Below are 19,413 nucleotides of genomic sequence, written 5' to 3'. Positions count from 1 at the left end.
GATATACTGTTGAATTCTGTTTGCTAATATTTTATTGAGTATTTTTGCATCTACATTCATCAGGGATATTGGTCTGTAATTTTCTTTTTTGGTGGGGTCTTTGCCTGGTTTTGGTATTAGGGTGATGTTGGCTTCATAGAATGAGTTTGGGAGTATTCCCTCTTCTTCTATTTTGTGGAACACTTTAAGGAGAATGGGTATTATGTCTTCTCTGTGTGTCTGATAAAATTCCGAGGTAAATCTGTCCGGCCCCGGGGTTTTGTTCTTGGGTAGTTTTTTGATTACCGTTTCAATTTCTTTGCTCGTAATTGGTTTGTTTAACTTTTGTGTTTCTTCCTTGGTCAGTCTTGGGAGGTTGTATTTTTCTAGGAAGTTGTCCATTTCTTCTAGGTTTTCCAGCTTGTTGGCATATAGGTTTTCATAGTAGTCTTTAATAATTCTTTGTATTTCTGTGGAGTCTGTCGTGATTTTTCCATTCTCATTTCTGATTACGTTGATCTGTGTTGATTCTCTTTTTCTCTTAATAAGTTGGGCTAGAGGCTTATCTATTTTGTTTATTTTCTCGAAGAACCAGCTCTTGGTTTTGTTGATTTTTGCTATTGTTTTATTCTTCTCAATTTTGTTTATTTCTTCTCTGATCTTTATTATGTCCCTCCTTCTGCTGACTTTAGGCCTCATTTGTTCTTCTTTTTCCAGTTTTGATAATTGTGATGTTAGACTATTCATTTGGGATTGTTCTTCCTTCTTCAAGTGTGCCTGGATTGCTATATACTTTCCTCTTAAAACTGCTTTCACTGCATCCCACAGAAGTTGGGGCTTAGTGTTGTTGTTGTCATTTGTTTCTATATATTTCTTGATCTCTATTTTGATTTGTTCATTGATCCATTGATTATTTAGTAGCATGTTGTTAAGCCTCCATGTGTTTGTGAGCCTTTTTGTTTTCTTTGTAGAATTTATTTCTAGTTTTATACCTTTGTGGCCTGAAAAATTGGTTGGTAGAATTTCAATATTTTGGAATTTACTGAGGCTCTTTTTGTGAGCTAGTATGTGGTCTATTCTGGAGAATGTTCCATGTGCACTTGAGAAGAATGTATATCCTGTTGCTTTTGGATGTAGAGTTCTATAGATGTCTATTAGGTCCATCTGTTCTAGTGTGTTGTTCAGTGCCTGTGTGTCCTTACTTATTTTCTGCCCGGTGGATCTATCCTTTGGGGTGAGTGGTGTGTTGAAGTCTCCTAAAATGAATGCATTGCAGTCTATTTCCCTCTTTAGTTCTGTTAGTATTTCCTTCACATATGCTGGTGCTCCTGTGTTGGGTGCATATGTATTTAGAATGGTTATATCCTCTTGTTGGACTGAGCCCTTTATCATTATGTAGTGTCCTTTATCTCTTATTACTTTCTTTGTTTTGAAGTCTATTTTGTCTGATATTAGTACTGCAACCCCTGCTTTCTTCTCACTGTTGTTTGCCTGAAATATGTTTTTCCATCCCTTGACTTTTAGTCTATGCTTATCTTTGGGTTTAAGGTGAGTTTCTTGTAAGCAGCATATAGATGGGTCTTGTTTTTTTATCCATTCTGTTACTCTGTGTCTTTTGATTGGTGCATTCAGTCCATTTACATTTACGGTGACTATTGAGAGATATGTACTTATTTCCGTTGCAGGCTTTAGATTAATGGTTACCAAAGGTTCAAGGTTAGCTTCTTTAGTATCTTACTGCCTAACTTTGCTCGCTTATTGAGCTGTTATATACACTGTCTGGAAATTCTTTTCTTCTCTCCCTTCTTATTCCTCCTCCTCCATTCTTATGTTGTGTGTTTTGTTCTGTGCTCTTTTTGGGAGTGCTCCCATCTAGAGCAGTCCCTGTAAGATGCCCTGTAGAGGTGGTTTGTGGGAAGCAAAATCCCTCAGCTTTTGCTTGTCTGGGAATTGTTTAATCCCGCCATCATATTTAAATGATAGTCGTGCTGGATACAGTATCCTTGGTTCAAGGCCCTTCTGTTTCATTGCATTAAGTATAGCATGCCATTCTCTTCTGGCCTGTAGGGTTTCTGTCAAGAAGTCTGATGTTAGCCTGATGGGTTTTCCTTTATAGGTGACCTTTTTCTCTCTAGCTGCCTTTAAAACTCTTTCCTTGTCCTTGATCCTTGCCATTTTAATTACTATGTGTCTTGGTGTTGTCCTCCTTGGATCCTTTCTGTTGGGAGTTCTGTGTAATTCCATGGTCTGTTCGATTATTTCCTCCCCCCATTTGGGGAAGTTTTCAGCAATTATTTCTTCAAAGAGACTTTCTATCCCTTTTCCTCTTTCTTCTTCTTCTGGTACCCCTATAATACGAATATTATTCCTTTTGGTTTGGTCACATAGTTCTCTTAGTGTTGTTTCATTCCTGGAGATCCTTTTATCTCTCTCTATGTCAGCTTCTATACGTTCCTGTTCTCTGGCTTCTATTCCTTCAATGGCCTCTTGCATCTTATCCATTCTGCTTATAAATCCTTCCAGGGATTGTTTCACTTCTGTGATTTCCTTCCTGACATCTGTGATCTCCCTCCGGACTTCATCCCACTGCTCTTGCATTTTTCTCTGCATCTCATCCCATTGCTCTTGCATTTTTCTCTGCATCTCTCTCAGCATGTTCATGATTTTTATTTTGAATTCTTTTTCAGGAGGACTGGTTAGGTCTGTCTCCTTCTCAGGTGTTGTCTCTGTGATCTTTGTCTGCCTGTAGTTTTGCCTTTTCATGGTGATAGAGATAGTTTGCAGAGCTGGTACAAGTGACCACTGGAAGAGCTTCCCTTCTTGTTGGTTTGTGGCCTTCCTCTCCTGGGAGAATAGCGACCTCTAGTGGCTTGTGCTGGGCAGCTGTGTGCAGACAGGGCTTCTGCTTCCTGCCCAGTTGCTATGGGGTTTATCTCCGCTGTTGCTGTGTGTGGGGCCTGGCTGGGGCTGCTCCTCCAAAATGGTGGAGCCTAGTTGGAGGGGGAGCGGCCAGGAGGCTATTTATCTCCGTAAGGGGCCTCTGTGCTCCCTGCTGCTCAGGGGGTTAGAGTGCCCAGAGATCCCTAGATTCCCTTCCTCTGGTCTAAGTGACCTGTCCTGCCCCTTTAAGACTTCCAAAAAGCACTCTCCAAACCAAAACAACAGCAGCAACAATGAGAGAGGGAACAGAAAAAAAAAAAAAAGGGGAAAAACGTGCAATTTCCTCCTTCCTCAGGCGCCAGTCTCAGGCACCTGCCCACCGGTCCCGCAGGGAAAAATGCGGGGTATTCCTTGTCTTCAGGCACCGGTCTCAGGCACCCGCTCACCGGTCCCGCGACCCTGCCTCCCTGGCAACGGGGTCCCTGTCCCTTTAAGGCTTCCAAAAGCACTCACCAAAAAAAAAAACCGCTCCGGTTTCTTTCCATCCGCCGGGAGCCGGGGGGAGGGGCACTCGGGTCCCACCGGGCCGGGGCTTGTATCTTACCCCCTTAGCAAGGTGCTGGGTTCTTGCAGGTGTGGATGTGGTCTGGATGTTGTCCTGTGTCCTGTGGTCTCTATTTTAGGAAGATTTTTCTTTGTAATATTTTCATAGCTCTATGTATTTTTGGGAGGAGATTTCCACTGCTCTACTCACGCTGCCATCCTGGCTCCGCCCCCTACTTCTGAGAATTTTTATCTTTAGATCTTGCATTTGGGTTTTGTTAGTCCATTTCTATTTAATTTTTATAGATGGTCTGAAATCGGGGTCCAGATTCTTTCCTTTGCACTCATTAAAAAGGCAGTTCTTTCCCCCATTGACTTGGTTGACATCCCAGTCAAAAATCAAATGACCACAAATACAAGGGTTTGTTTTGGGGCCTTCATTTCTACTTCACTGTTCTGTGTCTATCCTTATGCCAACATCCAATTGTCCTATAACTATAGCTTTGCAGTAAGTTTGAAATTTGGAACTGTGAGTCATCCAAGTTTATTTTACTTTTTAAGTATTATTTTGACTATTCTGGGTTCCTTGCATTTCTATGCAAATTTTAGGATCAGGTTGACAATTTCTGTGAAAGAGGCAGCTGGGATTTTTATAGAGATTCCATTGAACATGAAGATAAATTTTGAGAGTGTTGCCATCTTAACAATACTGTTTCCCAATTCATGAATATAGGATAGCTTTCCATTTATCTAAGTCTTCCTTAATTTCATTCAGTGATGTTTTGTAGTTTTTATTGTACAATTTTTATACTTGTTAAATTTTCCCTAAGTGTTTTATTCTTCTTGTTGCTATTATAAATGGAATTGTTTTTTAAATTTTATTTTTGGGTTGTTTACTGGTGGTATGTACCAATACAATTGACTTTTTTGGATGAAACCTGAAACTTTGCTGAACTTTTTTATTACCATCTTTTTTGCTTTGTGAGAAGTCTGGAAATAAGATTCCAACCCCCCAGTGTCTATTGTTGCTGTTATTGCTGTTTGTTCAGTAATTTTCCTGAATTTATTCTTACAAGTCTGTTTCCTTTGTCCCATGGGGCCACTGAAGTCTCTGCTCAGTTAACCTATTCGTCAGCCAGTGTGATTGGACAGGGATTTCCTCAAATGCTTCAAGCCAAAAAAGTTTCCCAGCCTTTGCCAAGGAGCTTTGCATGTATGTGTGCTTATCAGGGTATACAGTCATCACTCACAGTTTAGACTCAAAGTCAGTCAGAGCTCAGAGATTCACTATTTCCCAGGTCTTTCCTGGGACTGAGTACAGTCTTGAACATGCATGTGGCTTTCCAGGTTCCCAGGCAAATGTCAGGATTTTTCAAAGTCCCCTGTGGACATCTTATTGCCTAGCTTTTCCTTTTAAGTTCTTTGGTCAGCTTCTTGCTTGCCTTAACTATTATTGCTGCCTCAGTGGGCCACATTGTAAGCAACTGCATTGATTGTTTCAATAAAGGCCCCAGAAAAGGACTGTTGACAATGAGCGTCTTCTGACTTTTGTCAGAGTGAGGATTTCCAGGGCATTTTCAGACAAGTCAAACAATGACAGTTCTGTGGGACTGGAGCTATCAGGGAGAATTCAAAGCCCATCTGCCTCGTCCAGTGACTGTTAGTCTATTGGTTTTCGCAGCTACTTTGAACCTGAGGCTACTGTTTTTCAAGGCTACTGTGGAGCTGGAGATGGAGGAAGATGGAGGATGGGGTTAGAGCAAGTTATAACCCCACAAATCAGCTGTTCTTACTGAGATTCAACCATTTACTTGAGTTGTTTATTAGATTATTTCAATTCTTTGGCTTATTTTCAGAATTCTGAAGAAATTGATTTTGATCATTTTTTCCAGTGTTCTCACTGTTTTGATGGAGGGGTGGCTTTTCTACTTGCCATTCCAGTAGTGCTTCTCCCATCTCATAAGAAACAATATTTAGTATTTTTATTATTTTTCATTCTTGGTATTTTCTATTTCCATTGTGACTTCTTTTTTGACCCACATGCTATTTGTTCTTGTTTCTAAATTACCAAATCTATGAAGGTTTTTTTAAACATTGATTTTTAACTAATCTTTTGAAATTTGTTGAAACATGGTATATACCCTCATGTATGGTCAGCTGTCTAAAAAATTCTGTGTATAATTGAAAAGAGCAGGTATCCTGCAGTTACTGAGTGCAGTGTTCTCATATCTATTAGATCAAACTTGTTGGTTGTGTTGTCCAACCTATATCCAAGTTCAGCAAACTTCTATAAATGACAAGATAGAAAATATTTTAGACTTTGTGGGTCTCTGTTACAACTACTCAGCTCTGCTATTGTATCATAAAAGTGGCCCTCAACAGTACATAATCAGATGAGCATGCCATATTGTATTCCAACAAAGGTTATTTACGGACACTAAAATTTGAATTTTATATCATTTTCATGTGCCAGAAAGATCTTATTCTTCTTTTGATTTTTGTATTATGTATAAATGTGAAAAGAATTCATACTTCACAGACTACCTAAACAGATAGAAAGCCGTATTTGCCCCACAGGTAAAAATTTGCTAGCTTCTATTCTGTATGCTTACTGATTATTTTTTAATGTACTGTATCAACCCAGCACAAGTATGTTTACATTTCCTGAAATGATAAAATCACCTATTCAGTGCTGTGCTCCTTTTAATTTAATACCTATTTCTGAAATAATGTTATCTTTTTTATAGTTCTGTCATATTTTTGTTTCCATATTTTGAAGATATGATTTTAGATACAAATTTAGAATTTCTAAATCTTCATGTGAATTTAACTTTTTATCATGCTTTGAGATTTTTTTCCCCTAATGTCTGTTTTTCTTATTGTAGCCACACCAGCTACTATTTAATACTTTCACAGTATAGCTTTTTCCATACTTTAATTTCTGTAGTTTATGTTTAAATGTGACTGCTATGAGCAAGCATATAGGTAGATACTTAAAAAATTCAATTTGACAATTTTTGTCTTTTAAATGTAGGCTTTAGTCCATTTATTGTGTAGCAGATATTTTCTGAAAATATCTTTTTGTTGTCCTCATTCTTGAAAGATAATTTCATTGGGTATAGAATTCTGTAACTGACAGATATTTTCTCTTAATACATAGGCAAAAATTCTCCATAATCTTCTTGCTTACAATATTGTTATTGAAAAGTTGTCTTTTAGTCTAATCATTGTAGCCAGAAAGATAATCTGCCTTTAAAATATTTTCTTTCATTACTACAATTTCAATATGATGTAACTAGGTGTAGATTTTGTTTTATTACCCAAGTTGGAACACACTGAGATTCTTGAGTCTGTAGATTAGTATCTTTCATTGTGCAAAGTTCTCAATAATTATCACTTCAAATACTGTTTTTGATCCATTTATTTCTCTTCTTCTCAAATTCCAATTAAGCATGTACTAGGGACCTTTTACTTCTAATTCATTATTTCTATCATTTTTGCTTTCTGAGCTTCATTCCAAATAATTTCTAAAGGTCTATCTTTCAGTTCTCTTCTAATACTCTGGAAACAGAAATAGGTCCAAATTAAATTTTAGGACAATGGAAAGGCTTAGCTTGACCTATCTGTCCTCTTTGGTTCTCTCCATTAGTTGAGTCTGCATCTTAATCCAAGATCCATTTCCTGATGCACATTTCATGGTCTGAATCTGAAGAATCTTCCTGGAGATAACAATCCTTCACTATCTTTGCTTGCAATTTGTTCCTGGGTCTGAGTTGATCTCATCAGTAAGATGTGATAACCCTGGCAAATCTCATCTACAGATTACTCATTATTATTCACACAAATGGAGTAAATCTATCCTGATAGAGGGATTGGTGTATTATTTATAGAGTTCTACAAGGTGTTCTTCAGATCTGTCTTCCTGTTACATATGGATGGTGGTAGGGAGAGATGGGGTAGGTGTATGTTTCAGATGATTATCACTGTAGTAATTAAAATATACAAATCCTCTCCCCTGGTGAGAGGCAAGGATATGCTTAGTTGTAAGATTCTCCAGATCCAGGGCTAAAGAAAGTTGTTTCCTGTCTATGACTGACAAAATGATAAAATCAAGTGAATGCAGAGTTAAAAATCTGGTAAAATGCTAGAGTGCAATAGGTCAAAAGGACGCATCTGAAAGTTTGACACAGAAGAAAATATAGGCTTTAAAAACCAGGGTACAGAACCCAAAATCTGGAATTCAGGGAGATACAAGCAAGACTCAAAAGAAAATGACCAGATAAATATCATGCCATAGAGTGTGAGCTGTGTATGTATGTGTATATTTGGGGTGAGGTGACAGGAATTCAGCCAAGGTTCAAGTGCCAAGATTAAGATATTCATAACATGCTATTTTTCCCTTTTGAGAATTAATATGATTGATGAGTACCACTTAGAATTTCTATGCCACAGTGTCTGAAGTGGTTTCACTGTATCAAAACTTAATGAATATGTAATTGATATTATAGTTATATTGTTGTGTTTCATTTTACTTGTCTTCCACAGGAAAAAGCCACAAAAATCAGTCATCAATGGCATATAAAAATGAAGTCCATGAACCTCCCCCAGAGGCAGTTCAAACAATAACCCCCGTAGAGGTTCATGTAGGCACCTGGTTTACAACCACACCTGAAGGAAATCGTATTGGCACCAAAGGATTAGAAAGAATAGCAGGCTTGGCTCCATTTTTATCTTTTCAGGCCACAGATCCCGTCAATGAAACGGTATGGAAAACTATTGCATATTGCAAAATTTTCTAAATCATTAGAATTCTGAAACAACACATAGAAGACTGTCTGGCAAATAATAAATTTTCTGTAACTATTCATGAAATAATAGATGGATGGGTGAATGGCTAGATCCATCTCCCCAAAGATAAAAACATTGTGTAGTTTATTTGACCAGCATAATGTACCATGAAATACTAATTTTTGAAATGACAAAAAATATTATTAATTTCTATACCACTTTTAAAACATATAAAATTAATTGGGTCACACATTTCTTTACATTGGATGTATTTGTGTATATGTCTTATATTCTAGAGGTGAGGGGCTATGCCTTATTTCTACTTCTTTATGTGCACCTGGAGTGACAGAAATTTTTTCATGACCCTTGACTTCAAAGAACTTGGAGTTTATTTAAGGAGATTCTCATATTAAGTAACTCATGGATGCAACAACACTACAGAGTGACTATACAAAAGATTTTATTGGAAGTCTAAGTGACAAATGAGTTGTATTTAAAAATAACGGTTTTGTTTAGGATGTGAAATCAAACCTCCCTGGATGAACAATAAAACTTTCTATGTGCTACGCTTTCTCTTCAGAGTTTCACATACATCATCTCATTCAGTCCTCACACCAATGAATATTATTACAGATGAGTAAATTGAGTCTCAGCAAGTTAAGAATGGGGAGTCAAGAGTACATATCTGGAAAGTGCTGAATTCAGATTAGAACCGGTTGTTGATGTCTGAAAACTGGGCTTTTTGCATTTTTTCAGCTAGTCCTCTAAGATCTTCCATGCAGCTCTGAAGCACACTCTGAATCTAAACAAGACAAAAGTTTCCTAGTGCCTTATCTCTGGGTCTGAACTTCCTGCCCACACTACTGATCAAAAACAAAATATCTGCTTGCTATTGAGAGGAATTACAGTGTCTAACCAAATGTGTTTTCCTTTCCTCTTCAGTCTACTTCTGAAATAATTTTGTAATCTCTTGCCTTGTTTGCTAGTTGTCTTTGTAAGACTCAAAGTATACATCATCTCAAGATGGTTTTTGGTCACTTCAGGTAACTCTCTTTAATTCGGTTCCTGATGTAAATTATTCTTACTCAGTTTAATATGCAAATTTGAGTAACATTTCTTAGTTAATAACTTTCCCTCACCCTTATTAATACCTACTATCATTATGGAAGCATGAACCAAACACCAGACACCTAACAGAATAACAACAGCAATAATAATACTTACTGAGCATTCACTGTGTGCCAGCTCCTGTTTTTAGTACTTTATACATTCTAACTTACGTAATTCTCACAACTATTATTGTGTTCTTTTTGCAGATGAGGAAAGCTACAGAGAAATTACATAGTTTTCCCATGATCACACAGCAAGTGGTAGAGTCAGAATGTGGACCCAAGGTTACATTCTAGATCCCACATGCTTAACCACTCTTCAAATAAGGGCCAAGAAATTACATGATCATATGAAACAAAATTGAAAATGGATGTATTTTTTCACAACACCTGACATGAAGTATCACTTTTCAGAGTATTGGGTGCTGACCTTGTGGTGAGGCCAACCTGGGTTTGAACCCTGGCCACACTCCTTACTAGATCTATGACTTTGGACAGGTTTCTACCTGGGTTATGTCCTTACTCATAAAATGGAGATAATTGTCATTACCTGAAATAGTTGGGAAGATTGATGCCAGATTCAGCACTATCGGGTGTTCAGTAAATATTCTTGCTACTGTGTTCTTAACCACCACTAGGAAAAATGGTTATCCCACCCTATGGTGACCAGAAAATGTCAGTGTTATGTGACATAATGAAATGTTTGAATAATTCTAAATAATGATATGAAAGTATCTATACTAGACCAAGTGTTAGTATTAATCATTGCTAACTTGAGGACTAAGTGTTAATCACTTTACCAGATCTCATTTAATTCACATAACATCCCTGAAGAAGATACAAGTGTTGGCTCCATTTTGCAGATGATGAAACTAAAGCAGAGAGGTTAAGCAATTTGCCTAAGTCTTCAAGCCATCCATGGGGTCAGGATTTTAACTTAGGCAGCTTAACTCCAGATCTCATGCTCTAAATCACCACATTTCACAGCATCAAGAGTACCAATAACAAGAACCTAAAATAATAATCATCATGCATTTCTTTCTTAAGTATAGTGATTTCTGCCTACTGTAAAGAAATAAGAAGGTAATTATCTCATGCTCCCAGCAGCTGTAGACATTTGAGTCAAAAAATAACGAGCAAACTCAGTCTTACTTCCATCTGGACTGCTTCAAAGAAATACTGGTCCCCTTACAACTAGGATAGTGCAAGTCAGAAAATAGTTAATAAATAAAATATGTATTATATAATTTGCAATACTTTTGTTGCCAGTTAATCTCTCTAAAACAAACACTGAGTTGGAGTTTGGGGTGCAAGATAATGATTAGGGACACCATCTATGAAAGGAAGAGGCAGGAAGCACAAATGGGCAGAGGGAGAAGCTGAGCTGTGGTGAAGACCCAACAAAGCTTCAGTAATGGACAGGAGCTCAGAGCCATTATCACCTGTGCCCATGTCCAAAGTCTGGGAGCAGTAACTGGATCAGTATACCCCTGCCTCACTCAGTCACCAGACACAGCTACCCTGGAACAGTGTGAGTCAGGCCAAGCATGTCTCTGCAGCAGAGGCACATGCTGAAAGAGCTGAGAGCTGACTGTTTTATTACTGACCTCACCACAATGGGAGCAAGTCCTTTCTTGCAGGAGATCTGTGCCATGCACCTCCATGTCTGTCATCTCTATATGCACACACACACACACACCAACAACAACTGAGCATCTAGAGCTTCTCTGGTCAACCATTTAGCTACAGTAGATAGGAGCCTGACTGTTCTTTTAGATGAGAGAACTTGCCAGGACTAACAGAATTTTTTTCTGTGATTCCTACTCTCTAGTCCACATACTTAAAACCCTTCAACACTGTTTTGCCCTCTCTTAGGTTAAAGGCTAAAGTCCTTGATTAAAGCTCTCCTCAGTTTGGCCCTTGGACTTCTATCCTCGTCTCCCATCACTGGTCCCAGGGGTCCTTTGTGTGTGGCATTCCTTCCACCTGTGCTGCTCCCCTGCACCCACACAAAACACCCAAGTTCTTACTGCTTCATGGAGGGGAAGGCAGACCATGCCAGAACTCTCACTACAGATGAGTGGTCCCTCGAATGGCTCCTTTAGCAACTTCAATGACTGTCCTCCATCTGGACTGTAACTCCTAGAGGATAGGCATTTAAACTTTGGTCTTGTTCTCCAGCATCTAGCACAGTCAGTAATACATAGTCAGCACTCCACAGATCTGCATTCAGTTGGACTACATTGGAATAGACATGGAACATAATGGGTTGATGAAGTGACTAACCCTTGGCTTCCTTTCTTGGATGATACAGGTATTTTCCTTCTCAGACACTTCTATTTTCCACAGTAACACTATCCATCAGAACAAAAAGGGTTAAGGTGTAAAACTGACCATCAAACTAACAGAACACAATAAACTTTAATTTCCAACTGCATTGACTCAGCTTTAGGGAGATACAAGACAGGATATACAACATGATTAGTGCCGCATCCTTTCCAATTGGGATACCCAGCAAGGACCCACAGGCACACGTTTTTTGCTCCTAAAGTGCACATGGGATACCTATGGCCACTGCAGCTATGAGTGTATGAGTGTGTGTATCAGCTTGACACAGATGCCATGGGCCATGTTCCCCACCAGTCTTCATGTTCTGCTCTGATGACGTTAGGCAGAGACCTCTATACCAACTTATATAATGTGCAAGGAAATGCCATTACAGGTTTATCTTAAGTAGTTTCTAAGAAGACAGGACCTCTAGTCATTTTCCCAGACAGACCTGGTTCACTCCAGTCCTGATGTTAACTTTTTACTCATAAATATGTGATAAGGAAGGAGCATTAGTTTTGAAGTCAGGCAGCCTTAGTCCAACACCAACCCTGGTCCTTGCTGAGAAAGTTTCTTAACTTATGGAGGCCTAAATTTCTTCCTCTATAAAATGGGGATATCAGTGCCTGCTTCCCCAGATTGTTATAAAGATTAAATCAAGTAGATGAAATAAAATTTCCACTTAAACGAGTAACCGGGATTTTGATGGTGTTCAATGGGAATTAAAAATAAACACACAGGGGGTTGACCACCCGGCCAAATGTTCATGCTCTGCCTCTGTATGTTTAGGTTATAACAACCCGAGAAGATAAAGTGACCATTGTTGAAAAGAAAGATGGAACTCGGATAGTGGATCATGCTGACGGTACCAGAATCACAACCTTTTATCAGGTTTATGAAGATCATATTACCCCTCCAGATGATCAGGAAACAAGTAAGTTTTATTTTTCAAGTACATGACAATATTTTATGTCTTTATAGTAAGATAGCTAGAAGCTTCACTGATTTTTGAACATATACATAAGAAAAATAATTTTTGTAAGACCTCAGTGATCCAAGGAACATTTATGCAGTCCAAAGCAAGGTCTATGAGGGTGCTTTATTATGATCCATATCTTCAACAGACACCGGGAGTGGTAACAGCTCTAGTTGGCTGACAGATAATAATAGCGCCTTTTCCATTTTCACCACTAAAAACCTATAGTCAGGATTGGTGGCAACTAAAAGTTAACAATCATGACTCAATTGTCCTGGACATTACTCTCAGACCTGTTAACTATGATCCTCAAGGAATCTAATTTCTGTAAGTAGGTGACCTCAGGTGTGTCCTCCTTCATTTTTGAGAATGCCTCTCATTATCAGAAAGGTGGTGTGAGAGAATAGCACACTCCAGCTCTTAATTAAATGAAAACTGTTCAAATACTTTAAAACACTACCACCCTTCCTAACCTAACTTTAGACAAGATTTGTAAAGAGAAATTATTCCTTGATTCCCTTTTCTTTAATTCCAGTTTATTTGTTTAATGCATTAATTACCCAATCACATGCAACAAAATTGGCCAGTAAGTGGAAAAAGAGGAAACTTCATACCCCACCAGTTAGTGTGAAAATTAAAAGAGCCACTTGAGAGGGCAATTTAAAAATATCTAGTAAATTGAAAATATGCATATCATATGATGCACTAACTGTACTTCTAGTTGTATATATAGAAAGACACTCTTTTACACACGGAAACAGGTACAGAGGTTCTACTTGTAACACTGAGTATAATATTAAAATATTGGTAAAACACACATGTCAACAACAGAATAGAAAAATAAAATGCTATATCCTTACAAAGACATGCTATATAGAAGTTAAAGGAATGAAGTACACACACATACACATATATATCAAGATGATTAAAGGTCTTAGAGCCATGGTAAGGGAAAAAGTAGATGTGGAATGATACACAGAGTAATACATAACTCATGCAAACTTAAAGCACACAAAATATTATATATTGATTTTGATACACGTATTTATAGAAACATAAAAATGGTTTGGAAAAGAAAGGAATACACCTAGAGATAAGGAGAAAAGTGAACTTGAATTTATCTCTAGTTCTTCTATATACATATTAAAAATGTTGAAGCAAACATGGCAAAATATTAACATGTATAAATTTTGAGTAATTATATTTCATGCTTTTATAAATATTTCATTTTCTCAAAATAAAAAGAGTAGTGAGAACAGAACAGCATGTTAAGTAAAATAAGAAGGGTTTTTCTGGAAGAGTGACCGTGCACTGACAGGGAGAAGCCATACCACAGCCCCACTGAGTTCTCAGGCCTTGACCTCAGTTTCTCATCCAGGCAATCAGGATTCAGAAGCAAACTCAGCAGCAGGTGTGTTTCCCCACGTGTACATCCCGTCAGATCTGCTCACCTTGAATTTGCTTGCAGCTGAAGGTCCTTGGGCTGTCACCAGGCAGGTGAAGTGCATGAGGATAGAAAGCTCACACTATGCCACGGTCATCACCAACTGCGAGGACAGTAGCTGCTGTGCCACCTTTGGAGATGGGACGTCTGTTATCGCCAAGCCACAGGGAACATACCAGGTAGGCCTGGGGGGAAATGAGGAGTACCAAAGGTAAGTGTCTATTCCACGAGGAAACTCACTACTCCAGGGCAGTGAACTTTCCTACCATATGGACGACGGCTCTTGCTCTCTTGTCTCACCTCATCTAAGAACACACTTCTCAATCTCTATTTATTCATGCTTTTACAATCTGTTCCAGAAAAACATTGTCCTGTTTGCCTTACAGTGCTTTGGTATCTTCGGATCAAGATTATAAATCAAGATCTATTTGTTGGTGATCCTTTATGTGGTAGTCAGTAGGCACTGTGGGCGTTAGAAGCACTCAGGTGATCGGGCTTATGCCTACCAGGCCAGCTTCCCCTCCAGCCAACTCTACCCTCATTCTCACTCTCCTGTCCTTCCCACTTCCAGTCCATCCCCACTCTGCCTAATGTCCCCACAGAATGCGGAGGAGCCTAGGGTCTGTGTGGTCCTGGAAGGGAAGCTTGTCTGCTGAAGCAAAGCTTTGTCCTTGGAGCATCAGGGAAGAACACTGTTAGCAACTCCTCTATGACCCTGCATTTCCGCCCTACAGGTGGACACAGGTGCCTGGTGTCAGTCTGCAGTCCCATTAGTCTTAAAAGGATTTGCCTTTACCTTTCCACCTCCTGGAGAAGGGACACCAGTGCCTATATCACAAATAATGTCATAGGATTCTGAAAGCTCAGAGCCACAAGATGATGAGCAAAGACCTCTGTGATCAATATTTGTTACTGTGCAAGCTGCTGAAACTAGTTTGTTCCTCCCATCTCTCCTGATAATATTATGCTGTTCCCTCTTTGTCCAGAGTGTTTGGGGGCAGAAAAAGTGCTGAAAGCAAGAGATGACTGTGAAATGTTGCAATTGGAGAAGCAGGTGCTATTTTTCTTATGTAGCATTCAGAATATCCATTTTTTAGGCAGGTTGGCACTAACCATACTCCAGTACCAGGTGTTCTACCAAATTTCACGAGAATCATGAGAATGTCTTGCAAGGTCAGATTTGCCTTATTTTTATCACAGCAAACTCTAATGATTACAACTATGGGGGCAAAGGAATTTTAGCACCACTGGCAGTTACCACTGAAGGAAGAGGGAGAAACCAAAGAGATCTGACTTGGAGTCACTCATTGTCTGTCACTATTGTGTAACCACTTGTTTCTTTCAGCTTCACCCAATATCCTGAAACACAGCCCAAGAATGATTTAGAAAGTTGATCACTCCTGGTTAAGAGACACAGACTTCTGTTCCCAACTAAAAATAAATCCAAATAAGTTTACCAACACCTATTTTATAGTTCTATAATTCTCTAGAACTGAACGATGGCATTCAAAGTACCTTTTGTCAGTCTTCTAGTGGTTGGTCTTGACAAGCACAGTCATCACTTCCTCATTCACCAGCATGAGGACAATGGGCAGTACGATGAGTGAGACTGGATGTCAGGCAACGTATTAAAAAGAGAGGTAGATCTTGGTATTGGCCACTATTGTACCTTGGCAGCACTAGAAAAATTAGCCAAAACATGAAAGGAAGGTGGATATAACAATTGTTATCCTCTATAATTATAATGTGTTATAGGTGTGGGTAGTTCCATCTATCCAGCTGGAGGGTTTTAGGAGGACAGGATAACTAATACTGGGACTATTATCTCCCATGGGAAGCCTTCATCTGTCCCTGGTTCTAAGAACTGAAACCAATTTCTCTAGATCAGAAGACCTACTGGATTCTAGGGGGAGGGGTGTGTGTGTGTGTGTGTGTGTGTGTGTGTGTGTGTGTGTGTGTGCTGGAACAAGCTTCTAACTACTCTTTTATGCCTGTCTGATTTGTGTGTGTGTGTGTGTGTGTGTGTGTGTGTGTGTGTGTGTGTGTGTGTGTGTGTGTGTGTGTGTGCTGGAACAAGCTTCTAACTACTCTTTTATGCCTGTCTGATCCAGCCTAAGAAATTCCTTTGGGGAAAAATATAAAAATGTAATAAGCATTCATAAGAATAATACTGAAAGAACTTTAAGAGTCTTTATCTTTATTACCAATACCATAAACAAACATTATCATAATGGAAAGTGGTTCATCCTCTACTCAGCATGTGAAATCAGCTAGAAGAGGCAAATTTAATAGCAAACTCTGAGCAGTATAGGTATGTAAAATCATGAGAATTCTATTTGCTAACTGGTTATCAAGTTAATAAAAGATAATCTCTAGCAAAAATTATGGATCATTGCTATATTTCCCATGTTGAGTCTGTGGGATTCAGCATAGGTGTTTTTCCTAGAAGAAAAGGCACCTCCTGTTTATTAGGTTTGCTTTTTGACATTTCTGCATGGTTGTTTCTCCTAGTCTATGGTGTGTGTGTCTTAATTCTGAAAACTACAGGCCATTTTTTTCTCTCCAGAGTAGCTTTCAATAAGTTATAGAGTCAATATGGCAGTTTGGGTCCATTTTGATGTGAATCTATGGAAGCGGAAAAGTTGCAAATTTAACTAGCCATCTGTGCCTAAAACCACAGAAAATCCTCAGAATTAGCCAAGACCCAATGAATTCTCTGGGCCTGGGGAGTGGTGAAGAGTCAATCTGAGTGACTTCCAAAATGGTAAAGTAGGGACCTCCAAAAGACCACGCCTCCCTAAAAACAACTAGAAAACTGGAAAAAAATGTCAAAAATCCACTTTTATAAAACTTTGAAAATTAACCAAAGGATTATAACAATCTAAGGCTTGTTTACTTAAAAAGAAAAAGAGTAAAAGAAGGGGGAAAAGTGAATCTCAGGAAGAACAGTAAGATTCATGGAGATTTCATTTGCCATATTCCTCTCTCTTACCCTTGCTCCGTAGTAGCCTTGAAAGTCAATACCCTCACATTTATGATAGCAATGAAAGCCAGCAGGCTAGGAGCTGGTGAAAGGGGAAGAATAGGTTTAGAGCTCACCAAAAACCCCATCACAAAATATTGTCAGTGTTTGACCTGTCTGACAGGTCCCCATTCACAGAGGTTGTCTTTATTTGCTCTGACTCTGAGCTCACTCACTACAAACAATAGCCTTTTCCCCAAACAAAGGTAATTATTTAAAATTACAGCCACCTGAGGTGACAATAACAGACAAGAGGGTGAACAAAAGAAATTAAGAGGAAAAGCTGGGGAACAAGAAGTCCATAAAGTGCTTTGAAAAACCTCTTACATATGACTTGGAATATAGAAAACCACATTCATATGCAGGGCTGTATGCATGCCCAGAAAGGAACTCAAAATGCCTATCATGAGACTTTTTGCTGATCAAGAGGCTCTGCACAAGCAGGAAGTGAAGGCTAAGGTAGAGCTGTAAACTTCCTGCTGGAGCACTGAGAAAATCCCTGTGCAAACAGAGCTCTTCATAGAAGCTGAAAGACCTATTAGTTTAAGGTTTTAAAGAAATATCTACCCAATTATGAGCAGACCGCTAAGCTAAGCAAGCAGACATGCCAGTGCACACACATGACAATAAATATAAACTTTAAAGAGTTAGTTCAGGAAAATCACTAAATAAATAGCAAAAAAAGCAGAAATAACAATAACAAGCCTGAGGCAGGAATGTAATTTCCCGAGTTATACATTATGCTATTTAAAATGTCCATTTTTCAACAAAAAAATGATGAGACATAAAAAAGGGAAATTGTCATTCATAAACAGGGAGGGCGTAGGAGGAAGCAATCAATAGAAACTGTCCCTGAGGAAACCCAGACTTTGTACGTAACTGGACAAGGAATTTAAGTCATATGTTAAGTTTATAACAATATGTTAAAAAACTAAGGGAAACCCTGTGTAAAGAACTAAAACATAGAATGAGAAGATCAATACACAGAAATTATAAAAAAGAACCAAATAGAAATTATACAGTTGGAAAGCACAATAACTGAATAATGAAAAATTCACTAGAGAGTCTCAATATCAAATTTAAGCTGGCAGTTGAAAGAATTAGCAAACTTGCAAATAGGTCAGTGAAGATTTGTCAGTCTTAGGAAGAGAGAGAAAAAAGGGAAGAAAACTGAACCGAGTCTCAGTTCACACCAATATAGGCCTAATGAGAGTCTGAGAAGGAAAAGAGAGAAGGGAAAAAATACTTCAAGAAATAATGGCTTAGAACTTATCAAATCTGATAAAAACAATTCATACATGGAAGAATCTCAACAAAATTCAAGTAGGATTAACTCAGAAGAGATCACACCTATACACATCATGATCAAGTGAAAGACAAAGCATCTAGCAAGCAGCAAGAGAGAAGAGACTCATCAAACACGAGGTATCTCCAATAAAATGAACAGCTGATCTCTCATCAGGAACCGTGAAGTCCAGAAGGCAGTGAGATGCCATATTCAAATCATTTAAAGAAAAACACCATCAACCTCCTACTCATTATTCAGTAAAATTATCCTTCTAAATTAAAGAAATTAAGATATTCCCAGATAAACCAAAACTGAGAGACTTAATTGCTCTTATACATGCCCTACAAGAAATACTCCTTTTAGGCTGTAATGAAAAGACAATAACTCAAATACACACAAGAAATAAAAAACACTAGTAAAGGCAACTACTTATATGGGTAAATATAAAAATACAGAGGTAAAAGGTAGCTACATATCATACACGTATTTTTTATTTTGGACTCACTTATTTTTTTATTTAAAAGGTGATTGCATAAACCAACAATTATTATAGCATATTCTGTGCTTATAATGTATAAAGATGTAATTTTTTTGATGATAATTATACAAAGGAGAGGGGAAGGAATAAATCCATATAGGAGCAAAGATTTTGCTTAATACTGAAATTAAATTAGTATAATCCAATACAGATTAATCCAATGCAGTATTAATCCAATGCAAATTAAGATGCTATTTGTAATCCCCAAGAGACACTAAGAAAAATAACTCAGAAATATATAGTAAACAAAACAACAAGGGACTAAAAATGGCATTCTAGAAAATTTCTATTTAAAACAATAGAAGGCAATAATGGATAAACAGGGTAAAAGAGATACAAAGACATGCAGAAAAATTAAAAATTGAAGATGTAAATCTGAACATCAGTAATTACATTACATACAAATGGATTAAACAATCCTATAAAAAGACAGATATTGGGAAATGAATTAAAAAGCATGATTCAACTATATGCTGTCAAGTTTCTTTAATGACTTCTCTATTCCTGTTATCCTCCCA

General features: G+C 38.1%; 1 protein-coding gene across 9 annotated transcripts in view; it reads left to right on the top strand.

The window, feature by feature from the left end:
* The window catches only part of SPAG17 (sperm associated antigen 17), a 294,146-nt gene that overhangs the window by 218,181 nt on the left and 56,552 nt on the right, over positions 1–19,413 (top strand). For all 9 annotated transcript variants that reach the window (XM_073234479.1, XM_073234481.1, XM_073234478.1 and 6 more), the window contains 3 exons: positions 7,948–8,165; positions 12,417–12,561; positions 14,072–14,226. In XM_073234479.1, coding sequence (XP_073090580.1) covers positions 7,948–8,165; positions 12,417–12,561; positions 14,072–14,226 — 518 coding nt within the window. The remainder of the gene's footprint in view (positions 1–7,947; positions 8,166–12,416; positions 12,562–14,071; positions 14,227–19,413) is intronic.

This window comes from Manis javanica, chromosome 4 (assembly GCF_040802235.1).
Source record: "Manis javanica isolate MJ-LG chromosome 4, MJ_LKY, whole genome shotgun sequence".
Lineage (NCBI taxonomy): Eukaryota > Metazoa > Chordata > Mammalia > Pholidota > Manidae > Manis > Manis javanica.
This window is presented reverse-complemented; position numbering and strand designations above follow the sequence as displayed.